At 39.8% G+C, this 25,410-nt stretch overlaps 1 protein-coding gene and 1 long non-coding RNA gene across 3 annotated transcripts in view; one reads left to right on the top strand and one right to left on the bottom strand.

The window, feature by feature from the left end:
* DTWD2 (DTW domain containing 2) overlaps window positions 1–9,123 on the bottom strand; it is a 92,529-nt gene extending 83,406 nt beyond the window's left edge. Inside the window, exon 1 of the mRNA XM_070465139.1 lies at window positions 8,814–9,123. Coding sequence (XP_070321240.1) covers window positions 8,814–9,031 — 218 coding nt within the window. The 5' untranslated portion in view covers window positions 9,032–9,123. The remainder of the gene's footprint in view (window positions 1–8,813) is intronic.
* A 21-nt stretch (window positions 9,124–9,144) lies between these two features.
* LOC139034358 (uncharacterized) lies at window positions 9,145–17,534 on the top strand. Of its 2 annotated transcripts, XR_011486806.1 has the most exons (3): window positions 9,145–9,561; window positions 10,680–10,955; window positions 16,695–17,534. It is a non-coding gene; the product is annotated as an uncharacterized lncRNA (long non-coding RNA). The 2 variants fall into 2 exon arrangements; XR_011486807.1 differs by lacking the exon at window positions 10,680–10,955.
* Window positions 17,535–25,410: the final 7,876 nt, after the last annotated feature.

Genomic DNA, 25,410 nt, shown 5'->3' with positions numbered 1-25,410 from the left:
AAGCTTTCACTGGTATGGCCCATATTCAATTGCTAGTCGGGGAACTGAGACTCCATAAGCCTCAGCACAGCATAAATACATTAATAAATAAATAAAATAAAATTTAAAAGAGTTCTCATCAAAAGGAAAAAAATTTTTCTTTTTTTTATCTATATGAGATGACATATGTTCTACAAATTTATCGGGATAATCATTTCATGGTATACATAAGTCAAATCCTTATGTTTACTTAAAACTTATACAGTGCTGTATGTCAATTATATCTCAATAAAACTGGAAAAAACTAAAGTACATTACATATTTTAAAAAATAAATGAAAAAAACAAATGCTATACTAGACCATCTCAGAATATATTCTCTCAGTACATAAGCACTAACCGAACTATAAATTTTTAATGTGGGACAAATGTAAACATAGTTAAAAAATTAATGTGTTTTGATGTTCTTTGAAGAAAACATCTATCAGAGGGTAATGATAACATTCTTGTTTTTCCAGTGGAAAATAAATCAAACATTTAGATAGCTCTGATGTGGTTTTTTTTAATTGGTCACTCCTCTTTGGAGACTTAATTAAGATTAAGAAAAAAACTCCCTCTTGGGATATATCATTTTTGCTCAACTTTGAATATATGATTAGCTTGCACAGTAATTTGTAAATCAGTTAGCGTCCCACATATCTTAGGAATGAACTACTTCAAAGAATAAACAGATTTTCTAGATTAACAAGAAAGAACAAATTAACTTAGTGTCTTAAGAATACGATACTTTTGATATGCACAAGGAATTAAATTTGAAGACTATCTAAATTTTTATCCTAAAAATTATCATCAATAATCTAGTTTATTTTAAATTTACCAAAACAGTTTTCTAAGTGTCAATACCAACTCAACAATCTCAATTATTATAAAGTAATAGGAACTACCATTTTTCACTTTTACCTGTAAAACATGCAGGCTGATTTACCCTGCTGCTGAGGCAGACCAGACCACAATGACGTACATGAGACCCAGATGAAAAAGCAAGTGTCTATGAGGGGCAGGCAGTTAATCAGAGATGAATGAAGCCGAATAGACTGGGAGCAATGACGACCTGGACAGATCATACCCAATCTAAAGGCACAACCAATACTCAGGATGGTAGCCCCAAAGCTGCTAGATCTCCCCATTATTACAGAAACCAGAAATCTGGATTCTGATATAAAACATCCTCATTATTAACTATTAGCAACTAATTTCAAACTGGTAAAAATATAGTTTTAAACAAAACATCTGTGGGCTGCCAGCTTGTGGCTCCTGTGTTCTTCTTAAACACCTACAGTCTTCCCTGCTTCACTTTCTCTTGTTTTCATTCCCATCACCTTTTTCTCCTGAATATTCAAGCCTAAAGAATACAGAAAAGGTTAAGACATGGAATAAGGAAACAAGATGTTACTAAAGGGTACAAACTTGGAAGCAGAAGATGAATAAATGCTGGAAATCTAATGCACAGCACTGTGATATAGTCAACAATACTATATTACATACTTCAAACTTGCTAACAGACTACATCTTAAAACTTCTCAGCACAAAAAAGGAAATGACAATTAGGTGACAATAGCTAACCACTACCAGGGATAATCATACTGAATATATAAATGTATCAAACAAACAGGCTGTCTACCTTAAACTTATATAATATTGTACACCAACCAAATGTATCTCAATTTATGTAAAAAAAGAGCTGTGTGCGTGCTAAGTCACTTCAGTTGTGCATGACTGAGTATTTAAGACCCTGTGGACTGTAGCCTACCAGTCTCCTCTGTCCCTGAGATTCTCCAGGCAAGAATACTAGAATGGGTTGCCATGCCCTTCTCCAAAGGATCATCCCAACCCAGAGATCGAACCTGTGTCTCTTATGTCTCCTGCATTGGCAGGTGGGCTCTTTACCACTGGTGCCACCTGGGAATCCCAAAAAAGGAGCTAGAGCACACTAATGCTCAGGCGTCCTGTTACCAAGCTTGACGTAAACATACTTCTTCATAGTCCAACCCTCACATCCATACGTGACTACTGGAAAAACCATAGCTTTGACTAGACGGACGTTTATCAGCCAAGTAATGTCTCTGCTTTTTAATATGGTGCCTAGGTTGGTCATAGCTTAGCTTTGACTAGACGGACGTTTATCAGCCAAGTAATGTCTCTGCTTTTTAATATGGTGCCTAGGTTGGTCATAGCTTTTCTTCCAAGGGGCAAGCGTCTTTTAATTTCATGGCCATAGTCACAATCTGCAGTGATTTTGGAGCCCAAGAAAGGAAAGTTTGTCACTGTTTCCCCATCTATTTGCAATGAAGTGATGGCACCAGATGCCATGACCTTAGTTTTTTGAGTGTTCAGTTTTAAGCCAGCTTCTTCACTCTCCTCTTTCACTTTCATCAAGTGGCTCTTAAGTTCCTCTTCTCTTTCTGCCATAAGGGTGGTGTCATCTGTATATCTGAGGTTATTGATATTTGTCCCAGCAATACGATTCCAGCTTGTGCTTCATCCAAGCCCAGCATTTTGCAGGATGTACTCTGCATACATAAGTTAAAAAAGCAGGGTGACAATATACAACCTTGACATACTCCTTTCCCAATTTGGAACCAGTCCATTATTCCATGTCCAGTTCCCATTGCTGCTTCTTGATCTGCATACAGATTTCCCAGGAGGCAAGTTAGGTGGTCTGCTATTCCCATCTCTTTCAGAATTTTCCAGTTTGTTGTGATCCACACAGTCTAAGGCTTTGGTATAGTGAATAAAGCAGAAGTAGATGTTTTTCTAGAATTCTCTTGCTTTTTTGATGATCCATCGGATGTTGGCAATTTGATCTCTGGTTCCTCTGCCTTTTCTAAAATCAGCTTGAACATCCACAAGTTCTCAGTTCACGTACTGCTAAATCCAGATTTGGAGAATTTTGAGCGTAATTTTGCTAGCCTGTGAGATAAGTGTAGTTGTGTGGTAGTCTGAACATTCTTTGGCATTGACTTTCTTTGGAACTGGAATGAAAACTGAACTTTTCCAGTCCTGTGGCCACTGCTGAGTTTTCCAAATTTGCTGGCATATTGAGTGCACCACTTTCACAGCATCATCTTTTAGGATTTGAAATAGCTCAACTGGAATTCCATCACTTCCACTAGCTTTGTTTGTGATGCTTCCTAGGGCCCACTTGACCACATTCCAGGATGTCTGGCTCTAGGTGAGTGATCACACCATTATGATTATCTGGATCATTAAGATCTTTTTTGTATAGTTCTTCTGTGTATTCTTGCCACCTCTTCATATCTTCTGCTTCTGTTAGGTCCATACCATTTCTGTCCTTTATTGTGCCCATCTTTGCATGAAATGTTCCCTTGGTATCTCAAATTCACTTGGTATCTAATTTTCTTTTCTGTGAGAGTTGGACCATAAGGAAAGCTGAGCACCAAAGAATTGATGCTTTTGAACTGTGGTGTTGAAGAAGACTCTTGAGAGTCCCTTGGACTGCAAGGAGATCAAGCCAGTCAATCCTAAAGGAGATCAGTCCTGAATACTCATTGGAAGGACTGATGCTAAAGCTGCAACTCTAATACTTTGGCCACCTGATGCGAAGAACTGACTCACTGGAAAAGACCCTGATGCTGGGAAAGATTGAAGGCAGGAAGAGAAGGGGATGACAGAGAATGGGATGGTTGGATGGCATCACCATAGACATGAGTTTGAGCAAGCTTCAGGAATTGGTGATGGACAGGGAAGTCTGGGGTGCTGCAGTCCGTGGGGTCACAAAGGGTCAGACATGACTAAGCGACTGAACTGAACTGAAACATACTTCAGCTTAAAAAGTATGAAAACAGAGCTACTCCTGCAGCTTTAATAGCTCCGCTTCAACTGGTGACTACATCCACTATGCAATCAAAATAAGGCTTCTTCAGCAAGCGTGGAGTGTAGAGCAAGGAGTCAAGCCCTTGCAGGAGCTTGGGAGCCACGAGGACTGGAGCCAGAGACCCAGCTCTGCTACCTGATTGTTACCTCCACCTTTTCATCCTTCAAAAGCTAATGATGTCATCAACTCCAGAAGGCTGTTATGAGACAAAAATAAAATAACAAATATAAAACACCTCATCTCGGTGGATAACCTGATGACCAGTGTCTAATAAATGGGTGCTATTTATATTGATGTGGTTTCACATAATCCTTACAACTTTGTACTTCTGAAAGAAGAAAGCACTGGAGATAGAAAAATTATGTCTCAGGGCCTGTCTGTGTCAGTTTATATATATGTTGTCCCTGCTGTCTTCCTCCCTCAGACACATTAAAAAATTCTCTGTACTTATTTTTATAACCAATGATTTGCAAGTGGTTTCCAACTCTTGTCCTCAGGCAGGAATATCCACAGAAGACATAAAAATATAATTAAGATGTTTGGCATCTTTACTATAATGAGGCTCTAACTCTTCCCAGTCAAGCCTTTACCACTGTATCACTATTCGGTTTGCGTTTTTCTTAATAAAAGAGTATAAATTATGATAGCTAAAAGCCACCCACAGAAGTCAAATTGACACCTCCATTCAGTGGCTACTTTGTCGGGCTCTAGTGCTTTAGGCTCAAACTTCCTGGTGTTGCTAGTCCCTTGGTCATGTCTAACTCTTTTCAACCCCATAGACCATAGTCCACCATGTTTCTCTGTCCATGCGATTTTTCAGGCAAGAATACTGAAATGGGCTGCCATTTCCTTCTCCAGCAGATCTTCCTGACCCAGGGATCCAACTCCTATCTCCTGCATTGCAGGCAGATTCTTTACCCGCTAAGCCAAAGAGGAAGATTAGAAAAGTGAAAGTGGTTAGTCACTCAATCATGTCCAACTCTCTGCAACCCCATGGACTGCAGTCCGCCAGGCTCCACTGTGCATGGAATTCTAACTTCTAACAGCTTATCTGGCCCTTCCCAAGAGAACCACCATCAACCTCTGCAGCCTCACTTCTCCTTCCTTTCTGCCAAGCTCTCCAAATACACTGTGTTGACACAGTATACTCCTGTACATGCTGCTCCTTTTAACAGGAACATACTTTTTATAAAATCTGTAACCTGCAATACCAAACTAGTATGGATCTTTTAAGGGATATTTCATTCATATTTTGTTGTGGAATCCAGAGTCGCAAAACACACCTCGGAAGACATTCAAGACAGTGGAGTACAGCTTATTACGCCAGCGGGTCCAAGAGGAATCAGTTCCCAACAAGGACCCTGATGTTTCTGAGAGGCCCAGCTTTATATCCCACTCCCACGTGACTGGTTACATGGTAGCAACCTCTTTGTTGTTCATGACTGAGTTTTACAGTAAGTAGGTGCCAGAAGAACAAACAATTAAAGTTAAGGGGGAGAGGGGGACAATGGTTATATATCAAGGGGGGATGTCTCCACGGTTAATCTAACAGCGGCAGCCTGACCTCAGCTACAATCTCCATTTGCCATCTGTAGGGAGGGAATTCTCCAGGAGACCTGGTTACCATTAGCAACAGTTTCCTCACTCTTGGGCAGGGTTCAGGCCCAGTTTACATCCTATCTTCAAGACGGGTGACAGGCCTCAAGAGGGAGTCTCTCCTACTTTCCTCACACCGCCCCAACATTTAAGATATGCTGTATTTCTAACGAGCAAGATTCTGCTGAGAATTTAAATTGAGTTTACACTTCCTGAACAAAACCAATCTCTAGAACTCTTTAGGCAGTGACAATTATAATAGTGTATTTAGATAAATGAATAGTGTTTTAAGTATTAAAAAAGGGCCAAATAATTGTGATGTACTGATCACTCAAAACTAAAAATGCATTTCAATTTTAAAAACTATTATAAGCATAACAGTAAAGAAGTTCACTCAGGCAACTAGCTGAGACCCTAACAACCTAATGAAATAAAATATAAAGAGCTATAAATTAGTTTATATTTTATAGGTAACACCTAAAATTTCTAGAACTGTATCCTAACCAATTAAAACGCATAATGTGCCAAGGGAAAGAAGAGTCTTTAAAAGGTAGAAAATTTCACCAGAAAATGCAAAACACAGAAATGTCAGAGTGGATTATAATTCTAAAGTATTAACTAAATAAAACTGAAAACAAGCTAAAATCCAGTAACAGTAGATCAGGTTAGAGGGTAGAGAGGAATGAAAAGGCAGAGCCAAGAGGATTTTTAAGGCAGTTAAAACATTCTGCATGAAACTATAATAGCAGATAAATGTTATTACAAATTTGTCCAAACTTAAAATATGCACAACACCAAGAGTGAACCCTAATGTAAACTACAGACTTTTAAGTGATGATGATGTGTCACTCGATTCCATCAATTGTAACAAATGTACCATTCTGGTAGGGGATGTTGATAACTGAGAAGCTATGCATGTGGTGGGGGGATGAAGGGGGCAGAGGCCACATGGGAAATCTTTGTACCTTCCTCTCAATTTTGATATCAATCTAAAAGTGCTCTAAAACACAAAGTCTATAATGGGGCAAGGAGAAACAGATCAGAAATATTATAAATTTTTGCTAACTACAGAAGACTAATTTTTAAACTATTTCAACTAGCAGTTCTGAGTAGACTAAAAGCTATATGATAAAACTAGCATAATTTATCTCTGGATTTATATTTGAAACATTTTTCTTTCAGCATTCTAGTAGACCTCTTTGCCGCATTTTTAGGTGTTATCATCTAACAACTTTAGACAACTTATTTAAATAAATTGTATTCACATATCCCTCTCTTCTAAAACACAGTCTCTGCTAGACACAAACTACTCACCTTTGTCAAAGATCTACTGAATATCTACTAGACATAGTACAGTCAGAAAATATAAAAAGATCCTTACACTCAAAGATTCTGACTCTGAGGTCTTTTGATTCAGCTCTGGGAAAAGGTCAAATGGTAAAGAATAGCAACCAGTCTGTCCTTCTGCTCCCCTTCTCGAAATGCTTTTCTCTTGGTTTGGATCATTTTTATCGTTTAAGTCTCAAAATAAGTTCTATCTCTTCAGAAATCTTTCCTGACACCATCCTGCTATTTTCTATTACAGCATCCCACTTCTCTCCTTCATTGCTGTTCTTTTGGGGTTTTTTCAATCTGTAATCACATATTTGGTTGCTTTTTTACTGTCTTATCATCTGTAACCAACAACAAACTAAACAGTCTATGTGGACAAAGCCTCCAACCATATTAACAATAATTAGCAAAGTACTCCATACACAATAATTAAATGAAGACATACATCTCTTGCTCCAGAGGAGAGTCTGATGTAGAGAGACCAATGTAGAGGTGATAACTTAACCATGAAAACTGGTAAGATCATCTGTGGGAAGTGTATGGGATTAGAACAAGAGAATCTAGAACAAAGACCTTGAGGTGGCCCAACACTGACAGTTTGAATGGAACAGGCAAAGAAGACTAGGACAGAAAAGTCAGATAAATCACAGAGAAACCAAAGAAAGAAAGTTTCAAGGAATATTTCAATTGCAGAATTCTCCCAAGAGGTCCAGTAAAAATTGAAAGGCTCCATTAGCTTTCATTCCATTAAGGTTAATGGTGGAATTTCCCTGGTGGTCCAGTGGTGAGGATTACATGCTCACAATGCAGGGAGCCCAGGTTGATCCCTGGTCAGGGAACTAGATTCCACATGTCACAACTAGGAGCTTGCATGCCACAACTAAGGATCCCATATGCCACAACAAAGATCAAAGATTCCTCGTGCTGCAACTAAGACCCCGAAGAGCCAAATATAATAAAATACATACTTTTTAAAGCCTATATTAATATTACACCAGAAAAGAAAGTTATTTTTAAAAATAGTACATCTGTATAACATGACATTCTAACAAGCAGGGAGAACAGTCCTCACAATCGTGAAAGTACATTAAGCATAACTCAATCAGGCAGACAATGCTAATTGCTGGTTATTAGTTTAACAAACGGAGAAGGCAATGGCACCCCACTCCAGGACTCTCGCCTGGAAAATCCCATGGACGGAGGAGCCTGGTAGGCTGCAGTCCATGGGGTCGCTAAGAGTCGGACACGACAGAGCGACTTCACTTTCACTTTTCACTTTCATGCATTGGAGAAGGAAATGGCAACCCACTCCAGTGTTCTTTCCTGGAGAATCCCAGGGACAGAGGAGTCTAGTGGGCTGCCGTCTATGGGATCGCACAGAGTAGGACACGACTGAAGCGACTTAGCAGCAGCAGCAGTTTAACAAAGTCTCCTCATTAGACAATAAGTAGCCCAGTGAGCTCAGAGACATGTTTTATCCATGTCTAGGTTCCCAGAAACCTAGCACGGTGCCTGGCACACAGTAGGTGCTCAATAAATATTTCTAAGTGAATTCATAATTCTGAATCCAATCTCAACTACCTTAATAGCCACTTTGATTGTCTCTCTCCTCTAATCCATTTTATGTTTTTGTTTTGACCGTGAGATGGCTGTGTCACATAAGCAAAAAAGTGTTTTTACAAATATTACTGTTATTACGCCTTTCTTCCTCCATCAGACACTTTGCTTCCTGACAGCGAAACTTCTGTCCGCTCATCCCATAACCCGCTAGTGTCTTGCATGAATTAAGGGTAAGTAATCCTGAACCTGGAGAAAAGGCTTCTTACTAAAAGAGCTGTGGCTATTTCACAGTGATTTGAACGTCAACCAGTGGACACTGCAGCTCCAAGCGCGGAGATGAGCGACAACGCTCCCCTGTCCGCAGTCGCAGCAGCCGCCTCCCCGGCAGGGGGCGCTGTAGCGCGCCCCCACCCCCCCGCCCCGCAAGTCCCCCGCCCCCGCCCGGCGGTCACCTGCAGTGGCTGCACTCGGGCCTCCGCTCCGCCGGCTCCACTGGCAGGTCCCACAGCCCGTCCACACTGGCCCCGCACGCCTCCGCGTCCAAAACAGACGCCGCTGGCGCTGACCCGCCCACCCGCGGCTCCTCCTCCTCGGGCGTCTGAGTCCTCAGGGTCCCAGGCAGCCACGCGACGGGGTCCCCGGGTGTTCGCGCCTCTTTGTGCGGCTCCATGGCAGGCGCTCAGGGCCGGCCCTCACATCTCTTCACTGCTGCCGCCGGGGGGCGCCACAAGCTGAAGAAACCGTCCCGCGCCCCACGTCGCCACGCACGCACGCCACGTACGGAGGGCGGGTCTCCGAAGCCCCGGCGGGAGACCCCGCCCCGTTGCGGGGAAGGAATGAGCCCATTGGTTTGTGCCCGTGAAACAGTTCACCTAGAACCCGGAAGGAAAGTGTGGGTTGTCCTGGGGAGCTACTGAGGTTAGGGAAGTGTCTCTGGGGCAAGTAAAGGAATCTCTTCTGAAAACATCTCAGGTGGCAAAGTTGTACGTACTTTATTTTTATCCCCTTCAAAAGTGAAAGTAAAGTGGAAGTCTGCCTATTCCGGCTTAGGATGGCAGTTTAAGAATTAACAGCTGGGTGAGTGCGCACAGTCGCAGCCGCTTACGTACTTGACAGTTTCAGGCCAGCATGGGGAAGTTTGCACCGACTGTAAATTGGATTCACTGCTGGTCTGCTTCTGCGGATTTCCTACTCTGGAAGGTCAGGAACCTGTGCCCTGTGACTTGTACTTGGTATTTCCCATAGCAAACATGCATTTTACGCTAAGCACTAAATAGTTCTTTAACTAAGGGTGTGTGTGTGTGTGTGTGTGTGTGTGTGTGTGTGTCATTGAGGACCCTAAGCTGAGATTTCATGGAGAGGAAAGAAAAGCCACAGAAAGATAACTACTTTGCCTAAGGTTTTACAGCTCTGAAAAACAGCAATATAGCCCACAGTTTTTTAAAAACTAACATTAACTTCACTTTAGAAAGAGACTACTTCTTGCCTTATATGGGTGCTATTTGTTCTCACTTATTAATACTTTGTTACTTCTTCCAGCATTCAACGTTTTAAACAAAAAAAGTTTTCATCAGTCATATGAATTAAGTTTTGCAATGACAATTATCTTGATTCTTGAGCTACAAAAGAGTAAATATAAAATAGATTTATCACTGATAGTAATAGAACAGTACCGCATTTCTTAAAATGTTGATCTCACTATGACATTTTTAGTCATCTTCCAAGCTTGTATATAGAATACAGGGCTATTGTTTTCAACTTTCCTGCATTCTTTTCCCCTGAAAATGGTACCTGTCATTTATTTTGGAGTACTGGAAGGGAGGATAGAAAAAAGCTGAAAAACCTGCCTGGTGATGAATGTGGGATGGGAGAAAAAACTGGAACTTAATGCCAGTTGGAGTTGGGAGATAATGAAATCCTAGAGACTGTAGAAAAGGAGGTGAATCCGAAAACAAAGAAATATGGATGCAATTTACAGTAGAGAATGAACTCTTTAACTTCTAAGTCTCCTGTGACAACCCTTAAACTCTGATCTCCAATCTCAAGATGTGAAATGTTCTGGCAAGTCATTTAAGGTCCCTCCAGACTCCCCAACTATGAATTATGTGAAGGAAGTTAAGCTCTAACAGCCTATTTATATTTGGTTTTCTCTTTTAACACCCAATATGAGATCATTGGTTGTACCCATCAAAGAATTAAAAATCCAACCATTTATTTCTACTACTTCTGCCCTGATTCAAGCCTGTGTCATCTCTTGCCTAGAATATTACCATAAACACATTTAAGTGGGCCCCTGCTCCATCCCTGTTTCTCTACAGTTCATTTTCCCACGGGTTGACCAGAATCAGAGAAAACTCCCATGCAGGTGGGATAGAGCCAGAGTTGAGTGAAAAGAGTCATTTTTCCTTCTGAAAAGGAAGAAATTCACCCAATGTCCAATTTATGAATCCTGACCTTAAGAAGCCTGAAAAAAATGTATTACACACCCAGCCAGCTGCTATTTTATGTGAGTTTACCAGCCTGGGACAGAATTCAATACCAAAATAAAAACCATCAGTCACCAAACCTCTGAGAGATACCAAGGCACTGGGAAGGTAAGCGAAAGTTCCTTTAAGAGATAAAACCAACTTAACAGTGCGTCAGTGTTAACAAAATAATCTAAGATGTTAATTTATATTTTATTTTAATTTATATTTTATTTGTCTCCCAACTCCTAGTAACCAGATCATTATGCTCTTTGTTTCAAGGGAGTCTGAGAGGTTAAAACAGATTAGAGACGACCTCAATATCAGGCCTGATGTGTGTGCACATGTGTGCGAGGGATGAGATATATGTGTCCTTGGGAGAGATTGTTAGACTGTTAGAGGGAAGATTTCCCTGAGGAGGGGACAGAGGGTTACCAGAACCCCATTCCTAACCCCTAGTGCTCCCAGGTAATGATACCACACTCGGATGGAAGGAATGAGGGGATGACTTTCTGGATGCCTAGAGGAGATGAACCCTAGATTCCAAGTTTTCCAGCCTTGTGAAGATTCTGCTGCTGCCACCAAGTTACATGTGACCAAGAACCAGGGACCACAGCGTTTCATTGATAGCAAATGATTACAGAAGGTCCAAGGGGGCCTCCTTGGTATTTTAGCTCATAGTAAGATTCTTGACACCCTTGGGACCTTGAGTGTCACTGGTATAAGAAAGGGCCTCAGTAATGTCTCGCAGTAAACATCCTAGAAGCCCAGAAGAATAAGGATTGAGTATTGGATAAACAGGGCTTCCCTGGTGGCTCAGCAGTAAAGAATCCACCTGCTAATACAGGAGACATGGGTTTGATCCTTGGGTCGGGAGGAGCCACTGGAGAAAGAAATGGCAACCCACTCCAGTATTCTTGACTGGAAAATCCCCTGGAAAGAGGAGCCTGGCTGGCTACAGTCCTTTGGGTCGAAAAGAGTTGGATACACCTTAGCAACTACACAACAGCAGCAACAATTGGATTAACTTTTATTTAAATGAAGTAAAGACAATGGAATTTCCCTGGAGGTACAGTGGCTAAGACTGTGCTCCCAGTGCAGACACCTTAGGTTCTATCTTTGGTCAGGGAAGTAGACCTCACAGGCCACAGCTAAGAGTTCATAGGCCACAGCTAAAAGCTCCTGCCAACCAAGACATAAGATAGAAGATCTCATGTGCCCCAACTAAGACTTGGCACAGCCAAATAAAAATATATTTTTTAAATGAAGTAAAAATAAAATATTCCTTACTGTATTCATTTTCTATTGCTGCTGTAACAAATTACCAAAGTCGCTCAGTCATGTCCAACTCTTTGTGACCCCATAGACTGTATAATCCATGGAATTCTCCAGGCCAGAATACTGGAGTGTGTAGCCTTTCCCTTCTCCAGGGGATCTCCCAACTTAGGGAACCCAGGTCTCCCACATTTCAGACAGATTCTTTACCAGCTGAGCCACAAAGGGAGCCCAAGAATACTGGAGTGGGTAGCCTATCCTGTCTCCCGCGGATCTTCCTGATCCAAGAATAGAACCGGGGTCTCTTTAATTGCAGGCAGATTCTTTACCAACAGCTATGAGGGAAGCCGGCTTAGTGGCTCAATACGTATTTATTAACTTGTAGTTTTGTATGTCAGAAATCTGACACGATCTCATGGGGAAAATCTCGGTAGTGGCAGGCAGCATTCCTTTGGAGGCTTTGAGTCAGAATCTGTTACCTTGCTTATCATTACGGCTTATTGGCAAAATTCAGTTCTTAGTGGTTATCATTCTCTGGCTGAATATCAGCTGAGGGCTGTTCCCAGCTTCTTGAGGTCACCCATGTTGACTTGTAGGGGAAACAAACTGTTAAATTTACTAAACTTTTTAAGGTTTGTGGGGGCCCACAGCAGACCACCCGAAAGTGTGCCTCAATGGCATATTGATTATTTTGAAGTGAACTTCAGTTACTTAAGGCATGGCCAGTGCAAGAGGCACACCCTCACCCTTCTTTCTGTTCCCCTGAAAGCAGATTATGTACCTCTCATGTGAAAGGTATACTCCCCACATCCAAAGGTAAAAGAACATACTTCTCACCAAAGATTGAGAATTCAGGCCTAGAACTCGATGTAAACAAACCTTGTTACTTCCTTAATATAATACCCCAAGCCCAAATTCTGTTTAGATTCCTTACTAATTGGGCACCTAAAATCTTAAGTTTTCTTTCTCCAGTCAATTCCTTACAGATATACTGTTTCTTTGTCAAAAAAAAAAAAAAATGTTTTTTAAACTGCCTACTTTGGCCACTTTTTAAGGTCCGTTTCTGTGGAACCTCCATGCAAATGAATTAAAGTTTGTTCCTTTTTCTCCTGTTAATCATTCTGTGTCAAATTTATCACTAGCCCAGCCACAAGAACTCCAGAGGAGTAGAGGAGGAAATTCCCCCTCCCCAAAAGCTGGTAGTCACCCTAAAAAGAAATTCCTTTGCCAACCTGAATGGTAAGCAAGGAAATGGACTCTGCCTTAGAAACTATTTTTTAAAATTTTAATAATAAATCTATATTTGCCAATGAAATCTTTAATTCTTATTTTGTTTAAATGGATAACTGAGCGTTGTTTCACGGAAACCTGTTTGCGCAAGCAGTTTAAGACATTTTTGATATTTTGACAAACTTCCCTGGTGACTCAGATGGTAAAGAGTCTGCCTACAATGCAGAAAACACAGGTGCAATCCCTGGGTTAGGAAGATCCCCTGGAGAAACGAATGGTGACCCAGTCCAATATTCTTGCATGAAGAATCCCATGGACAGAGGAACTTGGTGGGCTACAGTCCATGGAGTTGCAAAGAGTCAGATACAACCGAGTTTCACTTTCATTTTTTCACTTTCCCAAAAATCAAATTCCAAATGAAGTCTTTTTGACTTTGGAATATGAAATATTTAAAGGCCCATGATATATCTGGAAAATGTGTTCTCTCTCCTTATAAAAAGAGAAATTAAGCTAATTAGGTATATTTGGTATGTTAAATTACATGGGAAGGGTTGTCAAATAAAAAGCAACATTAAGCCTTCTTTATATTTTGTCCATATAGATATGAATTATAAGTGTTCCAAAAATTATGTGAAATTCCTGGAAGTTGTATATGTTCTGCAATGAAGTGTTGTCTGTCATCAAAACTGAGACTCATACTAAAGGGACTGAACCCCAATATCAGGGAAATGACCTGACTGTCACTCAGAGGCATGAACACCAGAATGTGTGTAGATTTTGGCACATGTGAATGAATTCATTTCTGCTTCTGGAAAAAAAATTGACTGCTTATTGCCAGACTTTTGTCATGTTAATATCCTTGGACCATAACAATGGTCTGCTCCAGAATCAGAGAAAGTAAGATGGGTAAGCAACAGCTATAAAATAAAAAAAGAGTTCAGTTATGGGAAACCCAAGACAGCCAGTTAATTTTTCCCAGCTCCCTGGCAAACCTCATTTTTCTTTTTCTTGCATTCCTCACTCACAATTCACTCTGTATGACTCAAATTGTAAATAGACATTGCTAGGAAGATTTCTATCAAACTGCAAAAACCGGGACTTCCCTGGAGTCCAGTGGTTAAGACTCTGCAGGGGGCACAAGTTCAGTCTCTGGTTGGGGAACTAGGATCCTGCATGCTATGCAGTGGGCCCCACCACCCAAAAATTAATAAATAATAATGATAAAGTTTTACACATAGTGTGTGATAACTCACAAAAATCATTTTTTTTTTAAATATGAATAAAACTGCAAAACAGTACCAGCAATGTCTGGCAGGTCAGGTCCATAACTGTGGGAAAAAACTATTCTTGTCCCCAGACACCTCAGACCTTTCCCTGGACCCTTGGAACACCTAAAACTGGACTTCATTCAACTGCTACTTAGTATGGGTTATCAATATGTTCTTGTTATTGTCAATATATGTATGTTTTCCCCATAGGTTGAGGCCTTCCCTTACCACAAGGCTGATGCCCTCATATTGGCAAAGAGACAGTTTTTAAAAATGTGTTTTCCTCTTGGGGTTTTCCAGTGATCAAGGTACCCAGTTCACTGGGCAAATCATACAAGCCTTAACAAAAACCTTGCAAGCTTCTTGGAATTATCACTGTCCCTATCACTCTCAATTATCAGGCAAGGACAACAGAACTAGTGGAAAAACTGAACTCAAAGAAGAACAAGAATTAATTATATGGGATTGAATGAACTAATGAATATGGTTACAGTTTTTATGACTTTTTGTCTAAAATATTCATACTCATGTTCAGTCGTGGCCAAGTATTTGCGACTCTATGGACTAGAGCCTGCCAGGCTCCTCTGTCCACAGGATTTTTCAAACAAGAATGCTGGAGTGGGTTGCCGTTTCCTACACCAGGGGATCTTCCTGACCCAGGGAATAAACCCACATCTCTTATGTCTCCTGCATTAGCAGGTAGAGTCTTTACCACTGTGCCACATGGCAAGCCGGTCTGAAATATGACTAATATTTAAAACTTTTGTTTTCCAGATACAAGGAAATTTTATAAAAATTTGGTAAATTATACCTTTGTAAGCAGAATTGAAACACTTACCTTTTTCTCTCTACCTGATCCCTCCAGAATTCAGAAACTCTCAATGAGTATCCTAATTTTTTGGCAATACAGTTATTTATGTAAGTTCAATAAGAATCTGTTCACCTTAAAACAGAACACAATTGGAAACATTGATTACATTACCAAGGCTTTGACTAGAATGGTCTTTACTTTTTTGGCTGCACCTTGAGGCTTGCAGGATCTCAGTTCCCCAACTTGGGATCAAACCCCAGAGCCTGGCAGTGAGAGCTTGGAGTCCTCACCATTGGACCACCAGGGAACTCCCAAGAATGGTCATATGTGAGACAGACCCTTGTAGATTCAGACATGACCAGGCAGCTTAAAGGAACTAAGATTGACTTTATGGAACCAATAAAGCTCCCTGTAAAAACAGCCCAATATTAATACCTTGCTTACAGTTATCCCAGCAGCCTTACTAGGTGAGTAAGGAAGGTCACATCCTATCAGTACAGGAAATGCAGGATATTGAGGGGACCTCAAGAAAGGAGGAATTCACTCAAATCTGTAGTAATTACAGGATAGTCTGATAAGCAAGTCTTTGGTGTGGCTTCCTGGCCTCAAAAGGCGTTAAAAGTTCAATCTGGAGATTCCTTGTAAAAGTTCAAGCAAAATAGGTTTAAAGGATCCTACATGGTTAGTCACTATCCTTGCTAGACTTATATAAACACTCAGTTCAAGTTTATTAACTCTAGACATAGTTTGTAATCAAATTCATCTTAATTTGGCTACCTTAGTAGAAATTAGGGTGATTTTAGAGAGAAAATTGTGTCTCAATAATAATTCATACATATAGGTATCAGATTTTATTGCTATTAACTTCCTTGAGGTTTTATAATTTACCTAAAAACTAGACTGAATTTTTAGAGTTTCCTCCAGTATTTGACTACAACTCTCTAAACTAACTTTTCCAATTTTCTCCCATCCTTTTGACTTGGAATCACTGAAACCTAAAACTATTCCTGGAGCCCCACAAACCAAAGCTAAACAACTTGACATAAACTTCAGAGAAATTGCCACAACAGCTTATACTTAAATAATCCTTGTGCCTGTTGCTATATGAGTCACTCAGAAAGTTTACCTGAACACCCAATGACAACATCAGAGATGCTTCAAACTGCAAAAGACGCTGGGACATTGATAATCTAGAAGTCCTCTTGACTGATTGCCCTCTGGGCTCAAAAACTGGTTTATAATCTGCTCCAATTTTTAACCTTTATTTTTCTTTTGTTTCCATAGAAATGCTACTTATTAAATACCTGACTCTCTGCACCATAGACCTAGCATTGGGAGCCCATCTGCCTGACTGCCTACTGAAATGAGATACATGCATGCATGCATGCTAAGTCACTTAAGTTGTGTTCGACTCTGTGCGACCCCATAGACAGCAGCCCACCAGGCTCCCCTGCCCACAGGATTCTCCTGGCAAGAATACTGGAGTGCATTGCCATGTCCTTCTCCAGAAATGAGATACAATTATTGAAAAAGATCTGTCCTTTTCTCAAGACTAAGAAACTGGTTCAGTGAAATGGAAGACTCTGAGAACCTGCTCTCTCTGTCTCCATGGTCATCAGTTCAGCTTTGAGTATGTGAAACTTCCAGTTAAGTTTCAGATGAGGGAATTGTTGGGGCCCAGATAAAACTGCCCAAATTGTGCCTCAATGGTGTATTGTTTAGAATTAAAGTTACTTAAGAAACAGCCAACACAAGAAGACACCCTGACCCTCCTTCATGTCTCCCTGGAAGCAGGAAATCCATCACTCAGTTGAAAGTTATACTCCCTGCATCTGGAGGGAGAAGGACACCTTGTTGCCAAAAATAGTGAACTCCAGACTCTAAGCCTATGTAAACAAACATCCTTACTTCTTTAATTCACTACCTCAAGCCGAAAATCCATTTAAATTTTTCACTAACTGGACACCCCAAACCTGAGTTTCATTGTCCTGTGAATTCCTCACAAATTTATTGTTCTTTCATTTAACAAATATAAAAAAACCGCCTGCTTTGACCACTTACCAGATCTCATTTCTATGGTACCTCTATGCACATGAATTTAAATGGTTTCTTTTTCCCTGTTAATCTGTCTTTTGTCAATTTTATTATTAGTTCAGACACAAAAATTCACAAAGGGTGAAGGGGGAAATACATATGTGTATACAATGGAATATTACACAGCCATTAAAAAGAATGAGATTATGCCATTTGCAGCAACATGGATGGATATTGAGAGTGTCAACCTGAGTAAAATAAGTCAGACAAAGAAGGAGAAATATCATATGACATCCCTTATATGGGGAATCTAAAAATAAATGATACAAACTTACAAAACAGAGACTCATAGACTTAGAAAATGAACTTATGGTTGCCAGGGGGAAGGGATAGTTAGGGAGTTTAGGAAGGTCATATACACGTTGCTATTTGGATAACCAACAGGGACCTACTGTATAGCAAGCATGTAGAACTCTACTCAATGTTATGTGCCAGTCTGGATGGGAGGGGGATTTGGGGAGAATAGATACATGTATGTGTATGACTGAGTCCCTTCACTGTTCACCTGAAACTACCACAACATTGTTAACCATCTAAACCCTGATACAAAATAAAAAGTTTAAAAAAAATGACCAGGGCCTAAAAGAGTAAAGACTCTGGAAGAAACTTTGACCTTCCCCTTAAATGCCTGAAAGAATGTAGGTGGTAGATGACCTTTTCTAGTTAGAGATAACTATGGAATAAACTAGATGCGGTAGACAGAGCAGATCCCACTAACATCTGTTTGTTAAAAATTTCTCTGGGTCCCATTGCTCTGCATGGCCCAGCAAATATTTGTACATCAAACATTTGCTTCATGATTGTTGTTGTTGTTGTTGTTTGATGCTCAGTCCTGTCTGACTCTTTGTGACCCCATGAACTACACCACCACACCATACCAGGCATCCCTGTGCTGGGATCCCATCTCCTGGACTTTGTTCAAACTCATGTCCATTGAATCAGTGATGCCATCCAATGATCTCATCCTCTGTCTTCTCCTCCTGCCCTCAGTCTATCCCAGCATCAAGGTCTTTTCCAGTGAATCAGCTCTTTGCATCAGGTGGCCAAAGTATTGGAGCTTCAGCTTCAGCATCAGTCCTTCCAATGATATGCAGGGTCGATTTCCTTCAGGATTGAGTTGCTGTTCAAGAAACTCTCTTCTCTACCACCACAATTCAAAACCATCAGTTCTTCAGTGCTCAGCCTTCATTATGGTCCAACTCTCACATACATGACTACTGGAAACACCATAGCTTTGACTATATGGACTTCTGCTTTTCTACCTAGAAGTTGATTGCCTTCCTGCTCTTTGAAATCCTAAACCACTATTTCAGCATCCTCCATTGTGTTTAGCTGAAAATGGTATGTAAGGTTAGGGCTTCAGCCATTTTGGGGAGTTACTCAGTTTTCCTGAGTCTGTCTAATGTGTACATGTTATTAAAGTTTTATTTGATTTTCTCCTGTCAATGTGCTGATACCAGTTCTTATATCAGCCAGAAGAACATAGAAGAAAAGAGGAAACCCTCTTCCTCTCGGCTTCCCAGGTGGCTCAGTGGTAAAGAATCCGAAGATGAAAGAGGAAAATGAAAAAGCTGGCTTAAAACATTCAAAACACTAAGATCATAGCATCTGGTCCCATCATTTCATGACAAATAGATGGGGAAACAATGGAAACAGTGATAGACTTTATTTTCTTGGGCTCCCAAATCACTGCAGATGGTGACTTCAGCCATGAAATTAAAAGATGGTTTCTCTTTGGAAGAAAAGCTACAACCAACCTAGACCGCATATTAAAAAGTAGAGGCATTCCTTTGCTGACAAAGGTCCATCTAGTCAAAGTTATGGTTTTTCCAGTAATCATGTAGGGATGTGAGAGTTGGACCATAATGAAGACTGGTCACCAAAGAATTGATGCTTTTGAACTGTGGTGTTGGAGAAGACTCTTGAGAGTCTCTTGGACTGCAAGGAGATCAAACCAGTCCATCCTAAAGGATATCAACCCTGAATATTCATTGGAAGGACTGATATTTGAAGTTGAAACTCCAATACTTTGGCCACTGATGCAAAGAGACAATTCATTGAAAAAGACCCTAATGCTGGGGAAGACAGAAGGCAGGAGGAGAAGGGAGTGACAGAGGATGAGATGGTTGGATGACATCACTGACTCAATGGACATGAGTTTGAACAAGCTCCAGGAGATAATGAAGGACAAGGAAGCCTGGTGTGCTGCAGTCCATGGGGTCGCAAAGAGTTAAACATGACTGAGCAACTGAAAAACAACAGCAATGCAAGAGACACGAGTTCGATCCCTGGGTCAGGGAGATCCACTGCAGGAGGAAATGCCAACCCACTCCAGTATTCTTGCCTGGTAAATCCCATGGACGGAGGAGCCTGGAGGGCATCAGTCCATGAGGTCACAAAGAGTCAGACACAACTTAGCAAATGAACAACATCAGAAATAATTAGAATCCTCTTTAGAGCAATCCTCTTTGTGTGGATCACAACAAACTTTGGAAAATTCTTAAAGAGATGGGAATTCCAGACCACCTGACCTGCCTCCTGAGAAATCTGTATGCAGGTCAGGAAGCAACAGTTAGAACTGGACATGGGACAACAGACTGGTTTCAAATCAGGAATGGAGTATGTCAAGGTTGTATATTGTCACCCTGCTTATTTAACTTACAAGCAGAGTACATCATGCGAAGTGCTGGGCTGGATGAAGCACAAGCTGGAATCAAGATTGCAGGGAGAAGTATCAATAACCTCAGAAATACCAATAACCTCATAATATGCAGATGACACCACCCTTATGGCAGAAAGTGAAGAAAAACTAAAGAGCATCTTGATGAAAGTGAAAGAGGAGAGTGAAAAAGTTGCCTTAAAACTCAACATTCAAGAAAATGAATTTCATGCACCCAGTCCCTTCACTTTACGGCAAATAGATGGGGAAACAATGGCATACTTTATTTTTCTGGGCTCCAAAATCACTGCAGATGGTGACTACAGCCATGAAATTAAAAGATGCTTGCTCCTTGAAAGAAAAGTTATGACCAACCTGGACAGCATATTTAAAAGTAGAGACATTACTTTACCAACAAAGGTCCATCTAGTCAAAGCTATGGCTTTTCCAGTAGTCATGTATGGATGTGAGAGTTGGGCTATAAAGAAAGCTGAGCGCCAAAGAATTGATGCTTTTGAACTGTGGTGTTGAATAAGACTCTTGAGAGTCCCTTGGACTGCAAGGAGATCCAACCAGTCCATCATAAAGAGAATTAGTCCTGAATATTCTTTGGAACGACTGATGCTAAAGCTGAAACTCCACTACTTTGGCCACCTGATGTGAAGAACTGATTCATTGGAAAAGATTCTGATACTGGGAAAGATTGAAGGTGGGAGGAGAAGGGGATGACAGGGGATGAGATGGTTGGATAACATCACTGAGTCGGTGGACATGAGTTTGAGTAAGCTCCAGGAGTTGGTGTTGGCAGGGAAGCCTGGAATGCTGCAGTCCCTGGGGTCACAAAGAGTCGGACATGACTGAGTGACTGGACTGAACTGAAATGGACTTGGAGCATTCATTGTTTGTTGTTTAGTCACAAATTCGTGTCCAATTCTGCAACCCTATGGACTGTAGCCTGCTAGGGTTCTCTGTCCATGCAGTTTCCCAGGCAAGAATACTGGAGTGGGTTGCCATTTCCTTCTCCAGGGTATCTTCCCGACCCTGGGACTGAACCTGCATCTCCTGCATTGGCAGGTAGATAATTACTTGATAAAGCCCATAGTTTTACCTCCAACCTAGCAAAGCTAGGAGGTAGAACTGTCAGTCTGTCACTCTCCAGGTAGTCCAGATGAGTACCAAAGGTGAGAATCATTGCCTTTTACCTAAAATAGTGATTAATTTTTCTCATAAGAATAGAATGTAATAATAATTTCTCTCCTCTTTTAAAATTGTCAGGTTTTGCCTTTGTTGGCAGATACAGATTTTTTTTTTTTTTTAGTGTTTTACATTCCTACTTAAGGGGACATATTCACCGCAACAAAAATTTGCCCAGGAAGGGGAAATCTCCTCTACCCTCTTGTGGGTGGACTAATAATAAAATTGACACAGACAGGTTGACAGGAGATAAAGAAGCAACATTAATTACTGCACTCGGGGGGGTCTCATTGAAATGGGATCTAGGTAGTGGCCAAAGCACACAGCTTTTATATATGTTAGATGAAGAAACAACAGATTTGTGAAAAGTTGACAGGACAAAGAAACTTGGGCTTTGGGTGTTTAATTAGTGAAGAACCTAAACAGTTTGGGCAAGGGGTAGTAAATTAAAGATGTAACAATGGCTTCTCTACCCCAAATACCCTGTATCTGGTCATAGTGTGTCCTTCTGCCTCCAGGTACAAGGAATGTACCTTCCTTATGAGCAATTTATTTTCTGTCTTCAGGCAGACATCCTGTATGTTAAACAATCTCTCTAAGAGTATCAACACCTCAAACTTGAGATTCCTTGAGGAAATACCACCCTTCTAATATCTCTGAGCTGCAGGGCATCTTGATATAACAAGTTATCTGCTGACAATTCCTCATTTGAGCCAGTAACTAAAAGGCATAGGCCCCAACCCTAGGTGTCCTTTTAATTCTCTCTGTGTTTTGAATTGAAGTATAGAGGGAAATATGAACTATGCTTAAAAGTTAGGCAAAGTTTAAGGATTGCAGAAGTTTGTTTGCAGTTATATTTTGCTCTCCATCCTCAAATATCCCTGAGGGAAAATGCTATAAAAGTAATGATTAAGTGATTTTTCGTGTTCAGAGTTGAAGTTCCAAAACCAGCGTACAGAGTCACAATCCCTGAGCAGAGGGTGGATAGAGGTTTTACTCATCTTCTTTACCCAAAGCAACAACCCTCTCTGTCTGTGAGCTCCTGTAGAACCTGCTAGGACCTTGAGCTCAAGAAAGAACTGTGCCTTTCATCACCTTGTCTTTGATGTAGTGAGCCCATCCATTAACGAGGAGCTTCAAAATGGTGCTAAAATTCATCCTGAGGTGAAAACGAGACAGGAAGAGAGCAGGACACAACCTTGAAAAGAATGACATAGCCCAAGGGTGCAACAATAAACTGGTGAGAACCAACTGGGTCCAAGATGGTGGACAAGTCAACTTCCACTAGACCTTGAGCCTCAGAATACACTTATTGTAATACATAAACATACTAAATGACATGCCCACAGGCCTGTGTGAATCAGTATGCTATACACCTGAAACATATAATATTGTAAGTAAACTATATTCCCATTTTAAAAAATTAAAACACTTCAAGTCCTTAGAAAGCACACATACACACACACAAATTCCTTTCTGTGTTCCACTATCTCTGCATGGCCCAGCAAACATGTAGAAGATTATTGATGATCCCCCATATGATTGATAATATGATTATTATTGATAATTGATTGATAATAATGTCATCAAATAGGAAAGACTGGAGCGATGAACATGTTTGGGGAAAGATGGGTGCCAAAACGGGGTGCCAAGAATTCTATTTAGTCCATGCCATGTTTCAAGTACCAAAGTTGAAATTAATATAGAAATATCAAGCATGCAGTTGGATATAAGAATCTGGACTATTAAAGAGAAGACAGGGATAGAAACATTAAATGCACTTGTTTATCCTTCCAGTTTTATTGAGATATAATTGACATATAGCACTGTGTAAGTTTAAGGTATAATGATTTGACTTATATCATGAAATGATTATGACAATAGGTTTACTGAACATTCACCATCTCATATAGATATAAAATCAAACAAATAGAAAAAAAGTATTGTCTTGTGATGAGAACTCTTAAGATATACTCTCTTAACACCTGTCACATAACATACAGCAATGTTAATTATATTTATCATGTTATTAAGTGTGATCTGATTTAAAAAAATAGAGATAAACTATATACTTGAAATACCAGGGGACTGTCTGATTTGAGACAGGGCAGCAAATAAAACAAGCCATCACTGTGCTATATACTTTTACTACAGTCAGCTCCATAGATCTTTTCCAGTCCCTTTGATTGTATTCTGTATTTTCCAGAGGCCTGGAACATGAAGGTGACCACTGATGCTTCTGTATCTGTTTTCAGTTTATTGTTCATGGGAATAGGACTGTGGTGAAAAGGATGGAGAAAACATAAAGAGGGGGAAATATGGTATTTCTCGAAACAAGTATAAATCATTGAAATAAAATATATATGATTTAACAGAACTAGAATTCTAAAATAAATGTCTTTTAAATTTCTTTATAATACCAACCTCCAAATTCCTGCAAAGAGGAACATGATACAGCCCTGCCACTGACATACACTTTTGTACAGTTTCACACAGAACAGCATTATATTGAGTTCCATGCTGAAGCAGATTATACTATAGCGAAGCCCTGGTGTTATTTGTGAAATTATAATTTTCATTTTACAGTGCTTTACAATTTATGAAGTCTTTTTACCAACATTATTTCATTTTGTTTTTCCTTACAGCCTTACAGTGTATATAAGATATTTATTTTTTGACAGATAAGGAAAAATGGCAGCCTCTGAAAAGGAACTGGTGTGTCTAAATTAAAGTGGCTATTTTAAGTGACAAGATTGTGTTCAAAAGCCAGATCTTCTAACTCTAGGGCTGTTTCTTTCTGTGATATCATAAAACTTCTTTACTTTTTTCCATACTGTTCAGTAGATAGTTATTAATAGTTTCCCAAATTTCATAATAAACAAAACTGAAATAGTGAATGCTTTGATACCACAAAATTATATAAGAAAGAGCTAAGATTAGAATTTATATTAACTAATCCATTACACATTCATTGATGATTCAGTTAGAGATGTTTACCACTGTAAACCATTTCCACTATATAAATATCTTAAGTTAAAGTCTATGAGCAAGAAAATATCTGGCATAAATTCCCTTAAGAATGCTTATAATTCAATTTCCGACCATTTTTACTACATTTTTTACAAGTTTTCAAAGGGATAATTCATGTTTTTAAAACTTTGCAGAAGGAAGTTGAAAAATCACAAAGTTACTGAAGCAGATGTGACTATTGCAAAAAATAAAAAGAGGAAGTTTAAAGAAAAACGAAATGCACAAGTAATGTTTTAGAATGCTTGAGTGGATTCATTGTGGCAGTCCCATATGGTAAATCTAATGCTTTACATACATTTTGAGACATGTTATACACAAAGCTCCTGTTCAGTTAATACCATTATATGAGCATATGATGGATGATTTTTTGTTCTTTATTTTAGAAGAGATGTGAGTGCAGGTTAGACTGGCCCAAAAAATCACCAGTTGAAGTTTTCTCCTCTAAGTATTGTTTCTCATCTTTAGATTTTAATCTCTTTTTTTGTACCACATTATTGTCATGAATTCAAATAATAGTTTTTGCTTACAAACTCCAGAATTAGAATTCGATATGGTAACATCAGTTGACAATAATTTATTTTGGCCTGAGACATACAGTCTCAATGACTTGTTACTTGCCCTGGATGTACTCCTATACTAAAAATACTTACATTGACTCCCAACTCTTACATAAAACAGGCCAATAGTTGAAGACGAAAAAAAACTCATACTCTTCTATACATATATTTGGCCACACTGAAATTAGTCAAAGACAAATATAATCTGATGATGTGAGACATCAGTGGTGTACATAATCCAAAATAGTCCATAATCTTCAAAAAGGAATTTAGGACATGCATTTTAGTAAATATAAATATTTGACACCTTAGGAATTCAGAACTTCTAAAAAATATTGTTATATTATGAATACTGAACATCTTAACTAGACAGGAGTTAAGTTTTATATTCTGATTCTTAACTACAATATTTTCAAACCAAAAATCATGATCAATTATCTGAAATACTGGAGAAGTAGAGAAAAGC

Source organism: Odocoileus virginianus, chromosome 3, assembly GCF_023699985.2.
Source record: "Odocoileus virginianus isolate 20LAN1187 ecotype Illinois chromosome 3, Ovbor_1.2, whole genome shotgun sequence".
Taxonomy (NCBI): Eukaryota; Metazoa; Chordata; class Mammalia; order Artiodactyla; family Cervidae; genus Odocoileus; species Odocoileus virginianus.
The sequence above is the reverse complement of the archived record's forward strand: the minus strand, read 5'-3'. Positions and strand labels throughout refer to the sequence as shown.